The sequence below is a fragment of the Mya arenaria genome, chromosome 8 (assembly GCF_026914265.1).
Source record: "Mya arenaria isolate MELC-2E11 chromosome 8, ASM2691426v1".
Taxonomy (NCBI): Eukaryota; Metazoa; Mollusca; class Bivalvia; order Myida; family Myidae; genus Mya; species Mya arenaria.
This window is the reverse complement of record NC_069129.1, coordinates 36,536,613-36,550,298: the sequence shown is the minus strand read 5'-3', so window position 1 is coordinate 36,550,298 and position 13,686 is coordinate 36,536,613. Positions and strand designations below refer to the sequence as shown.

Below are 13,686 nucleotides of genomic sequence, written 5' to 3'. Positions count from 1 at the left end.
CATCCCTAATTATCACTATGGTGTACTCATCCCAGCCCTAGTACTCACTACAGTGTACTCATCCCAGCCCTTATACTCACTACAGTGTACTCATCTCAGCCCTAGTACTCACTACAGTGTACTCATCCCAGTCCTTATAATCACTACAGTGTACTCATCCCAGCCCTTATACTCACTACAGTGTACTCATCCTAGCCCTTATACTCACTACAGTGTACTCATCCTAGTCCTATTACTCACTACAGTGTACTCATCTCATCCCTAATGATCACTATGGTGTACTCATCCCAGTCCTAGTACTCACTACAGTGTACTCATCCCAGCCCTTATACTCACTACAGTGTACTCATCCCAGCCCATGCACTCACTACAGTGTACTCATCTCATCCCTAATTATCACTATGGTGTACTCATCCCAGCCCTAGTACTCACTACAGTGTACTCATCCCAGCCCTTATACTCACTACAGTGTACTCATCCCAGCCCTAGTACTCACTACAGTGTACTCATCCCAGCCCTTATACTCACTACAGTGTACTCATCCCAGCCCTTATACTCACTACAGTGTACTCATCCCAGCCCTTATACTCACTACAGTGTACTCATCCCAGCCCTTATACTCACTACAGTGTACTCATCCCAGCCCTTATACTCACTACAGTGTACTCATCCCAGCCCTTATACTCACTACAGTGTAATCATCCCAGCCCTTATACTCACTACAGTGTACTCATCCAAGCCCTTATACTCACTGCAGTGTACTCATCCCAGCCCTTATACTCACTACAGTGTACTCATTTCATCCCTAATTATCACTATGGTGTTCTCATCCCAGCCCTAATACTTACTACAGTGTACTCATCCCAGCCCTTATACTCACCACAGTGTACTCATCACCAGCCCTTATACTCGCTACAGTGTACTCATCCCAGCCCTTATACTCACTACAGTGTACTCATCACCAGCCCTTATACTCACTACAGTGTACTCATCCCAGCCCTTATACTCACTACAGTGTACTCATCCCAGCCCTTATACTCACTACAGTGTACTCATTTCAGCCCTTATACTCACCACAGTGTACTCATCACCAGCCCTTATACTCACTACAGTGTACTCATCCCAGCCCTTATACTCACTACAGTGTACTCATCACCAGCCCTTATACTCACCACAGTGTACTCATCACCAGCCCTTATACTCACTACAGTGTACTCATCCCAGCCCTTATACTCACTACAGTGTACTCATCACCAGCCCTTATACTCATGACAGTGTACTCATTTCATCCGTAATTATCACTATGGTGTTCTCATCCCAGCCCTAATACTCACTACAGTGTACTCATCCCAGCCCTTATACTCACCACAGTGTACTCATCCCAGCCCATGTACTCACTACAGTGTACTCATCTCATCCCTAGTACTCACTAGGGCCTAACTAAAGTTATTCAGCCCAAACCATTTTTCTTATTTAGTAACAGTGACCTCAACCTTGACCATGACTCTCGGGGCCCCAAATACAATCCCATGAAAGGTCTCCATAAACTCTTCCAATATAGCAAGTTTGGTTACAAAATGTCAACCCTAATTAAAGTTATTCAGTACCAACCATTTTTCTATTTTTAGTAACAGTGACATTGACTTGACCCTAGTGTGCCTCAAACGCAATCCTATGAAAGGTCTCCATAAACTCTTCCTATATACTTATTGAGTTTGGTCACTATATATGTCAAACCTAACTAAAATTATTTGATACCATACATGTGAGTTCTGAAAAAAAAAAGTAAAACAAAATGTCAATCAAGGGTCATAATTTGTATTTAGGTATAATATGGAACCTAATGTAACCTAACTGTGTGTTGGCTATATATATATATATATATATATATATATATATATATATATATATATATATATATATATATATATATATATATAGTGTGTAAAGTATGAAGGCCATTGAATGAACAGTGATCTGAGTTAAAACACTAAGTTCACAAAAACTTGAACCAATTTTTTTAAGTCAATCAGGGGCCCTAGTTTGTATTTCCGATGAAATAGTGTAATGTAACCTAATTTTAAGATGGTCATCAATAATTGTGTGAAGTATTAAGTCAATTGAATGAAGGATATAGATGTTATTGGTAAAAATCCCAACTTGCCCTAGAACTTAAACCTAAGTTCCAAGTAATTCAGGGGCCATAATTTGTATTTAGATAATATGGAGTTTTGTAACCTCATAGTGTGTTGGTCCTGAACAACTGTGTGAAGTTATATTAAGTGAATTGAAAGATGGGTAATGGAGTTATAAGTGAAAATGCCACTTTGCCCTAAAATTTAACTGGACGCCGACGTAAGTAGTATAGCCTCCTTATTCTTCAAAAAGTCAAGCTAAAAATCAGTCACTGTTAATATAATAAGGATGGTATTTTCTTACATATAAAAAGAAATGCAAGCATGAACACCTGTTCAAAAATAGTTTTAACAAAAGGAGCTAGCTTAGAAAGAAATGACTCATAAATCAGAACACACAGAAAAAACTCACACACAACAAGCAAGTCACATTTCAAGCATTAGTTTCTGTATTTTTGCTGTTGTTTTTTTAAACATAAGTATGTATTTAATATAAAACATGATTACATTTTAATGCAAAGACAGAAAAATCTACAAAGAAATTAACTGCATTATGAAACATAGCTGTCATAGGACAATGTGCTTGACTAGGCTTTATGCTGCTTTGTCATAGAAATGAATAAAGATGTAATATGTGCCTTTCAAAAGCATTAAAAAGGTCAAATTGAAAAGTAAACAAGAAATGCTGCAATGAGACAAAACCAGGTTTTCAATGATTGACAAAAGATCTTCAGCCTTTGTTGTGAGATTCAGTTTAAACTGTTTTTCTATTTTTAGTAACAGTGACCTTGACCTTGACCCTAGGGGCCCCAAACACAATCCTCTGAAAGGTCTCTATAAACTCTTCCTATATACCAAGTTTAGTCACTATATGTCAAACCTTATTTAAATTCTTTGCTTCCATAGTTGAGTATGACATGAAAAATTATGTTTGGATTTATAAAATCAATTTAATCTAGTAATTAAAGGCCTAGTTTAAGCCTTCTATATGTTATCAATAAATAATAATAAAAATATTATTACAATGCCTTTGAATAAGAATAAGAGTTATTAAAAACTTATAACTCTTTTTTGTTTAGGATTTACTTTCAATCAGTCTAATTAATAAATACATTAGCTATGCATAATGTTTATATGTATTAGTGAGACAATGTGATTATATTCTCGAAAAGAGTCAACCCTAATTGGCCCTGAGCCAATAAACAAATACACAGAAAATGGCCCCTACTGTGACACCAGTGCAATAAACAGGAGATGTACAGCAGGGGATTATCATGCCAAACATTTCTTAAACTACGCCTTTAAAAAATATATCCTTATTATATTTAAAATTTGGCATGCTCAAGTAGAATAATTGTAGCTAATTCCACGAGTTTGCTGAAAGATTGCAAGGATGCATGCTTGCAAGGACATAAGGCTTGTTATATACTTTCAACAAAGCCACAAACTTGCAACAGATTCATTCCACAAGTCTGCAAGCTTACAAGGTTGCAAGGAGCCTCGGCATTTGATTCAGAAAATATGCTCTAATGTGTAAGACAATGAAGAATATCCCTTCACCATTCTGCAATGGAAAAACTTTGCTCTTGTTAAAGTGTACCAGTGTACTAGTGTACCAGTGTACCGATGTACCAGTGTACTTGTGTACCAGTGTACCAATGTTCCTCTGTACCAGTTTACCAGTGTACCAAAGTACCACTGTACAAGTGTAGCAGTGTACTAGTGTACCAGTGTACCAATGTACCAGTGTAGCAGTGCACTTGTGTACCAGTGTTCCTATGTACCAGTGTACCAGTGTACCAGTGAACCAGTGTACCAGTGTACCTGTGTACTAGTGTACCAGTGTACCAGTGTACAAGTGAACCAATGTACCACTGTACTTGTGTACCAGTGTACCAATGTTCCAGTGTACTAGTGTACCAGTGTACTAGTGTACCAATGTATCAGTGTACCTGTGTACCAGTGTAACTGTGTAACAGTGTACCAGTGTACTAGTGTACCAGTGTACCAGTGTACCACAGTACTAGTGTACCACAGTACTAGTGTACCAGTGTATCAGTGTACTAATGTACTAGTGTACTAGTGAACCTGTGTACCAGTGTACCAGTGTACCAGTGTACCAGTGAACCAGTGTACCAGTGTACCTGTGTACCAGTGTACCAGTGAACCAGTGTACCAGTGTACCTGTGTACCAGTGTACCAGTGAACCAGTGTACCAGTGTACATGTGTACCAGTGTACCAGTGAACCAGTGTACCAGTGTACCTGTGTACCAGTGTACCAGTGAACCAGTGTACCAGTGTACATGTGTACCAGTGTACCAGTGTACCAGTGATCCAGTGTACCAGTGTACCTGTGTACCAGTGTACCAGTGTGCCAGTGTGCCAGTGTACCTGTGTACCTGTGTACCAGTGTACCAGTGTACCAATATACCTGTGTACCAGTGAACCAGTGTACCAGTGAACCAGTGTACCAGTGTACCTGTGTACCAGTGTACCAGTGTGCCAGTGTAACTGTGTACCAGTGTACCAATATACATGTGTACCAGTGAACCAGTGTACTAGTGTACCAGTGTACTTGTGTACCAGTGTACCAGTGTACTAGTGTACCACAGTACCAAAATGCCAGTGTACTTGTGTACCAGTGTACCAATATACCAGTGTACTAGTGTACCACAAAAACAGTGTACCAAAATACCAGTGTACTTGTGTACCAGTGTACCAGTGTACTGGTGTAGCGGTGTACTAGTGTACCAGTGAACCAGTGCACTAGTGTACCAGTGTATCAGTGTACCTGTGTACCAGTGTACTGGTGTAGCAGTGTATAGTGTACCATAATACCAGTGTACCTGTGTACTAGTGTACCACAGTACCAGTGTACCAAAATACCAGTGTACTTGTGTACCCGTGTACCAATATACCAGTGTACTAGTGTACCAGTGAACCAGTGTACCAGTGTACCAGTGTACTAGTGTACCAGTGTACCAGTGTACCAGTGTACTAGTGCACCAGTGTACTTGTGTACCAGTGAACCAGTGTACCAGTGTACCAGTGTACTAGTGTACCAGTGTACTAGTGTACCAGTGTACCAGTGTACTTGTGTACTAGTGAACCAGTGTACCAGTGTACCAGTGTACTAGTGTACCAGTGTACCAGTGTACCAGTGTACTAGTGCACCAGTGTACTTGTGTACCAGTGAACCAGTGTACCTGTGTACCAGTGTACCAGTGTACCAATATACCAGTGTACCAGTGAACCAATATACCAGTGTCCCAGTGAACCAGTGTACTTGTGTACTAGTGAACCAGTGTACCAGTGTACCAGTGTGCTAGTGTACCAGTGTACCAGTGTACTAGTGCACCAGTGTACTTGTGTACCAGTGAACCAGTGTACCAGTGTACCTGTGTACCAGTGTACCAATATACCAGTGTACCAGTAAACCAATATACCAGTGTACCAGTGAACCAGTGTACTAGTGTACTTGTGTACTAGTGAACCAGTGTACCAGTGTACCAGTGTACTAGTGTACTAGTGAACCAGTGTACTTGTGTACCAGTGAACCAGTGTACCAGTGTACTTGTGTACCAGTGAACCAGTGTACTAGTGCACCAGTGTACTTGTGTACCAGTGAACCAGTGTACTAGTGTACCAGTGTACTAGTGTACTTGTGTACTTGTGTACTAGTGAACCAGTGTACCAGTGTACCAGTGTACCAGTGTACTAGTGTACTAGTGCACCAGTGTACTAGTGTACCAGTATACCATTGTACCAGTGTACTAGTGCACCAGTGTACTTGTGTACCAGTGAACAAGTGTACCAGTGTACCTGTGTACCAGTGTACCAGTGTACTGGTGTAGCAGTGTACTAGTGTACCAAAATACCAGTGTACCTGTGTACTAGTGTACCACAGTACCAGTGTACTTATGTACCAGTGTACCAATATACCAGTGTACTAGTGTACTTGTGTACCAGTGAACCACAGTACCAGTGTACCACAGTACTAGTGTACCAGTGTAGTAGTGTATCAGTTTACTAGTGTACTAGTGTACCAGTGTACCAGTGTACTAGTGTACCAGTGTACCAGTGTACTAGAGTTTGAGACAATGTTATGTAGCCCAAATTCAGGAGAGGAATTATTTATATAAATCACACGAAATTTTGACAGAAAAATGCACAAGATATACTATGTGACAGCCATTTTCTTTCTTTGCTTTTCTAAACCATAAATTGCAGCCTGGCTGTTGATCTAATAATGCAAACATAAATAACTGCTGATGCAAATGTCTCTAGAAAGGGCACAGACTGCAGAATAAACAACATATAATATACCAGTAATAAAACCAATTAATGACAGATTTCATCAGAAGCAGACTAAAAGGTTAAATCAGAATCCATCAGGTGATCCTATTGACAGAAACATGAGCGTTAGTACAAAGTAACATAAGAAGAGAGGTTAAAAAGCTTTATCAGAATAAAGGTGGAAATGAGCTAACAAACAGAAAAGAATAATCAGAAATTGGAAAATGATATGAACTATTATTATTGAGAACACCATTCCTGGTTCAGTGATATAACAATACCTGCTGGGATTTGTAAGGCAGCTCAAGCTACAACAATGTCAAAATGATATGAAAATATTTCAATGGGTAGTTACTGGATTATGCTTGTTGATATTGCAAATATCAAGACAATTTCATGCTAACAAGCGGAATAGAAAAAACAAGCAGAGGGGGGGGGGGGGGGGGGGGGGAATGCAAATTATCCTCTGTTGTTTTTCAGTCCATCAGTTATATCACAGCCTTGTTGTACATGTGTTTGTCATGTCAAAGCCTTGCTGTACATGTGTATGTCATGACAGAGCCTTGCTGTACATGTGTATGTCATGTCAAAGCCTTGCTGTACATGTATATGTCATGTCAAAGCCTTGCTGTACATGTGTATGTCATGTCAAAGCCTTGCTGTACATGTATATGTCATGTCAAATCCTTGCTGTACATATGTATGTCATGACAGAGCCTTGCTGTACATGTATATGTCATGTCAAAGCCTTGTTTTACATGTGTATGTCATGCTAGAGCCTTGTTGTACATATGTATGTCATGTCAGAGCCTTGCAGTACATGTGTATGTCATGTCAAAGCCCTGCTGTACATGTATATGGCATGTCAAAGCCTTGTTTTAATGTATATGTCATGCTAGAGCCTTGTTGTACATATGTATGTCATGTCAGAGCCTTGTTGTACATGTTTATGTGTTGTACATTTGAATGTCATGTCAGAGCCTTGCTGTACATGTATATGTCATGACAAAGCCTTGCCGTACATGTGACTGTCATGACAGAGCCATCCGTACATGTGTTTGGCATGTCAGAGCCTTGCTGTACATGTGTATGTCATAACAAAGCCTTGCTGTACATGTGTATGTCATCTCAGAGCCTTGCCTTACATGTGTATGTCTTGTCAGAGCCCCTTGCTGTATATGTGTATGTCATGTCAGAGCTTTGCTGTATGTGTATGTCATGTCAGAGCCTCCTTGAACATGTGTATGTCATAACAGAGCCTTGCTGTACATGTGTATGTCATGTCAGAGCCTTGCCATACATGTGTTTGTCATGACAGAGCCTTGCCGTACATGTATATGTCATGACAGAGCTTTGCTGTACATGTGTATGTCATGTCAGAGCCTCGTTGAACATGTGTTTGTCATGACAGAGCCTTGCCTTACATGTGTATGTCATGACAGAGCTTTGCTGTATGTGTATGCCATGTCAGAGCCTCCTTGAACATGTGTATGTCATGACAGAGCCTTGCTGTATGTGTATGCCATGTCAGAGCCTCCTTGAACATGTGTATGCCATGTCAGAGCCTCCTTGAACATGTGTATGTCATGACAGAGCCTTGCTGTATGTGTATGCCATGTCAGAGCCTCCTTGAACATGTGTATGTCATGTCAGAGCCTTGTCGTTCATGTGTATTTGTTGTACATGCTGTACATGTGTATGTCATGTCAGAGCCTTGCCGTACATTGAACATGTGTATGTCATGTCAGAGCCTTGCTGTACATGTTTATGTCATAACAGAGCCTTGCTGTACGTGTGTATGTCATTTCAAAGCCTTGCTGTGCAAGTATATGTCATGTCAAAGCCTTGCTGTACATGTGTATGTCATGTCAAAGCCTTGCTGTACATGTGTTTGTCATGACAGAGCCTTGCCGTACATGTATATGTCATGACAGAGCTTTGCTGTACATGTGTATGTCATGTCAGAGCCTCGTTGAACATGTGTTTGTCATGACAGAGCCTTGCCTTACATGTGTATGTCATGACAGAGCTTTGCTGTATGTGTATGCCATGTCAGAGCCTCCTTGAACATGTGTATGTCATGACAGAGCCTTGCTGTATGTGTATGCCATGTCAGAGCCTCCTTGAACATGTGTATGCCATGTCAGAGCCTCCTTGAACATGTGTATGTCATGACAGAGCCTTGCTGTATGTTTATGCCATGTCAGAGCCTCCTTGAACATGTGTATGTCATGTCAGAGCCTTGTCGTTCATGTGTATTTGTTGTACATGCTGTACATGTGTATGTCATGTCAGAGCCTTGCCGTACATTGAACATGTGTATGTCATGTCAGAGCCTTGCTGTACATGTTTATGTCATAACAGAGCCTTGCTGTACGTGTGTATGTCATTTCAAAGCCTTGCTGTGCAAGTATATGTCATGTCAAAGCCTTGCTGTACATGTGTATGTCATGTCAAAGCCTTGCTGTACATGTGTATGTCATAACAGAGCCTTGCCGTACATTAAACATGTGTATATCATAACAGAGCCTTGCTGTACATGTGTATGTCATAACAGAGCCTTGCCGTACATTGAACATGTGTATGTCATGTCAGAGCCTTGCTGTACATTGAACATGTGTATGTCATATCAGAGCCTTGCTGTACATGTGTATGTCATGACAGAGCCTTGCTGTACATGTGTTTGCCATGTCAGAGCCTTGCTGTACATGTGATTGTCATGAACAGAGCCTTGCTGTACATGTGTATGTCATGTCAGAGCCTTGCTGTTCATGTGTTTGTGATGACAGAGCCTTGCTGTAAATGTGTATGTCATGTCAGAGCCTTGCTGTTCATGTGTTTGTGATGACAGAGCCTTGCTGTAAATGTGTAAGTCATATCAGAGCCTTGCTGTACATGTGTATGCCATGTCAGAGCCTGGTTGTAGATGTGTATGTCATGTCAGAGCCTTGCTGTACATGTGTATGCCATGTCAGAGCCTTGCTGTACATGTGTATGTCATGTCAGAGCCTTGCTGTACATGTGTGTGTCATGTCAGAGCCTTGCCGAACATTGAATATGTGTTTTTCATGTCAAAGCCTTGCTGTACATGTGTATGTCATGACAGAGCCTTGCTGTACATGTGTATGTCAATTCAGAGCCTTGCTGTACATGTGTATGTCATAACAGAGCCTTGCTGTATATGTGTATGTCATGTCAGAGCCTTGCTGTACATGTGTTTGTCTTGTCAGAGTCTTGCTGTACATGTGTATGTCATGTCAAGGCCTTGCTATAAATGTGTTTGTCATGTCAGAGCCTTGCTGTACATGTGTATGTCATAACAGAGCCTTGCTGTACATGTGAATGTCATGTCAGAGCCTTGCTATACATGTGTATGTCAATTCAGAGCCTTGCCGTACATGTGTATGTCATAACAGAGCCTTGCCGTACATGTGTATGTCATAACAGAGCCTTGCTGTACATATGTATGTCATGTCAGAGCTTTGCTGTACATGTGTATGTCATGACAGATGTGTACAAAGTTTCATTTGCGCAAATGCACGCACACATTCACACACACACACACACACACGTACACACACACACACACACACACGCAATGTTTCATAACAATGGGGAAAAGATAATCTACAATATTTTATTGTTATGATGCAGTAGAATGTTGTTCTATATTGCTATTTATGTCTTGCAATGATTTATTAAATAATGTCATTTTGAATAGTTTTCATTTCTTGTTTTGGGCAATGCTATTTGCTCTTGTAACACTTTGTTGAGTTCATGTAAACTTTCATTAGAACCATAAGGCCACACCAAATTGATGCTTCGTTCCGGGGATTTACTGCACATTTTTTTTTGAAAATGTAAAAATGTAAAAAAAAAATTTTTTATTTTTATTGTGTGATCCGCACCTATATTTTTGTCATGATTAATTAAACATCTCCCAACAAACCTTAAAATGATTCTGAGGATACCCTTATTTCGGTAAGCACATGCCATTGCATTTACTGTGTTATTCAAAATGATATTAAGTCAAGAAATTAAAATGTAAATTGACTCCTAAATTGTTTGATGCTGCCTGTGTAAGACAACGTTTTTAAACATCCAAAATCAGTCATTATAAATGTCTGAATACAGTTGCAAATGATGTTAAAGTGATTCAGGTAGATAAGTTGTTTCAAACTTGTTCCTAAAAGCCGGGTTATTTTTTTATTATGAATGATCATCATACTTAAAATATGTTAAAATTATCTTAGAAATCTGGTATGTATTTTTCCATTGTCCAATAGAGATTCAATTCAAGATTGCATTCAAATGGGTTAAAGGGCAATTATGTTGAAAAATCTTTGTTCTTTATATTGATTATAAAAAAAATATATTATTCGCTCTTAAATCTCTTCAGGTTTTATGAAAACTGACACAATTGTATTTTTTTTAGCTCGCTCGCTCCAAATTTTTTTGGTAAAAATCAGAGGAACAAAAAATTAATTTGGTGTGGCCTAAGATAATAACAAATGTTACATCATGATTACATGTACAGGTTCTAACATACTATTCCTTAATCAAGCCTCAAGTTTACCTTTTACAATATTCATTGTTGTTGAAACAATAAAACTTTTTTAATTTTTTTCCAGAACTGTTGTGTTTTATAACACTCCCAGTATAAATGTTTTATTGATCTAACACCTGCATTACAGAATGTACACAAACTACAATCAACCTTTTTTTACTTTAAAAAGTTTATTAGTTGGTAAAATTCTCAACAGGTACTTGCAGTAAAAACTGCATAAGGTTGTGTCTATTGTTGATTTGTATATATTATCATATATATATTTTTTATACCAATTGCTCTTAATTTAAGTACTTGCTTATGGCTTCCATCCAGTTTACTTTTGAATTCTAGTTATGAAACACAACAGGTATGGAAAAAGTTGTATTATTGATTTATATTGATTTATTATTTAAAAAGTTTTTATTTCCATGCTTGTATAAGCTTTAAGCAAATTATATAGTTTGGGTACAATATGTAACCAGTACATATATTTTTTTGTCTGGCTTACCATCCCAGAGAAAATAGCTTTTTTAATGGTTTCAACAATTAGTTTGCTTAGATTAGCTAAAACAGTGAAAGGATACATTATTTTTGGTAGAGCATGAATTTTCACAACCGTTACTTTACTAATCAATATTTGTTGCTTATTATTGTGAAAGGTAATACCTAATGCTGCTGCATATTCTGAAGTCCATGTAAGTGGTTAAGCTTGACAAAATGTTATTTCTGTGTTTTTAAAGCAACCACTCTTAGAATTACAGATTTAATTGTGTTGAGGCTTAGACCTGAACATTTTGAAAAAGATTCCAAAGTTTTGCTCAAAGATTTTTTTAAACCACAATTAAATAAGATTAGAATCATTAGCAAACAGTGATTGCTTATTTCCCGTATTACTGACCTTTATACCCTTGATATCAGGGTTTTGCTATATTTAGTTAGACAGCATTTGTAGACATAATGATAAATAAAATTGAAGAAAGTGGACAACCTTGTAATACTCCTTTATTCACTTAAAGCTTCTGACCAATGACCATTGTTTGTAATTATACTTTGTGTATCTTTATGAAAGTGTTTGGTTTGGTCCATTGTATAATATTTGAGCCCAAATTGAACGTTTGCAGACAGTCAAATATGATAAAGTGGTCAATACTATCAAATGCTTTTAAAAAGGCGGCGAAAAATAACAGCCAGGGTATATAATTTTTTCAAGATATGCATGATCTCAATTATAAGTTGAACATTATCCCCAATATATCTACCTTTGAAAATACCTGTTTGCTCAGATTCAATTATTTTAGGTAATACTTTTTTTATTCTATTTGAAGGTTTTTTGAGTGGTTTGACCAAGGTTAAAGTTTTTGCATGCTTCCAACGATGCTGCTTTGATGCTTCTGCAAACAATGGGAACAACAACGACCCTGACAATAATGCCAAGTCTACGACAATCCCTCAACTTAAAATAAATTTTGAATCACCGAGTTTCTCACATTCTTGCTTCATAAAAAGCATACTAAATTGCAAAAAACACAGTGATGTTTATAAATAGATATAATATTTGGCCTTAAACTAATTAAAACAAATAATAACATTCACATTGGGACCTTTGGCTAATATAACGAAGGTCACTATTACTAAATAGTTTGTTTGCCGTTACACGACCAACTCACAAAAGTACCTGCAACTCGAAAGTTATTTTAGCCTCTCTAGTGGTTATATGATTTTTTTCAATATTTCATTACAATTTAAGGGATGAAAAAGTGTTTAGGAAGTAAAACAATAAACTGTAACAACCTATAATCCACCTCTGAAGATTTGGGTAGGGCAAGACCGAACAAAGTATGTTTTAATCGTGGTCTAACTATATATACAATGTCTTCATATTTGTTGGATATAAAAAAAAATGTATAAGCTGTTAGCACTGACAGATGTTTTTTGATGATTTATGAAAAATATGTCAGTCTTACGGATAGATCATAGTTCCTTGCCCGTGCCGACGATTGCCCACGTATGATCCTTTATATAGACAGTTTTCCTTTATCGACTTCATCACACCAAAACCTGAAATGGAATATTTGTACGATCAGTAATTGATTTATTAGGATTAAGAGCAACATTAGCCTGAATCCTTACCTAATGAATTTGGCTTTGGAAATTTGAATTTTTAATAAGTTTGACTATGTAGAATTATACTTCTTTACAAGCTTGCAAGCATTTAACCATTGTCTTGTTTGAAGGCTAAATGGCCTGCTAAATTTTCACCACTGTACAATTTTGCAGTGAGTTATAATGCCTGATACCGACGCACTAAAAATGTTTTTTGGGAACATTCTTTTTATGTCCATACCTACCATGTCTCTTGTTACTTTCCCACTGCCCTTCAAAGATGGATCCGTCGGGCCAAGTCATACGACCCTTGCCCCACAATTCTCCCTTTACCAACTGACCCTGGTATTTGCATCCCGTTGACGGAAAGAAGCGGGTGCCAAAACCCGTTATTTCACCATTAACAAATGTCCCTTCATAATAACCTCCATCACTGAATGTCAGTTTACCCATACCTGAAAATTAACCAAATATCTAAAACAATTTTTGAAATTGCTGCAGTATTTCTTTATGAATTATAACTTGCTTCAGGCATCGAAATTAGACTTTTAAATGAACAAGCCCGAATTTTTATATTAATGCATTGAATCATATTTTTAAAC

General features: G+C 38.2%; 1 protein-coding gene across 10 annotated transcripts in view; it reads right to left on the bottom strand.

Annotated features, from left to right (window-relative positions):
- LOC128243279 (MORN repeat-containing protein 1-like) overlaps nt 1-13,686 on the bottom strand; it is a 105,265-nt gene that overhangs the window by 76,448 nt on the left and 15,131 nt on the right. For 9 of the 10 annotated variants that reach the window (XM_052960945.1, XM_052960936.1, XM_052960939.1 and 6 more), the window contains exons 3-5: nt 13,330-13,539; nt 12,946-13,039; nt 6,714-6,740 (exon numbers count right to left, since the gene is read on the bottom strand). In XM_052960945.1, coding sequence (XP_052816905.1) covers nt 6,714-6,740; nt 12,946-13,039; nt 13,330-13,539 — 331 coding nt within the window. The remainder of the gene's footprint in view (nt 1-6,713; nt 6,741-12,945; nt 13,040-13,329; nt 13,540-13,686) is intronic. The other variant, XM_052960938.1, reaches the window with a different exon arrangement.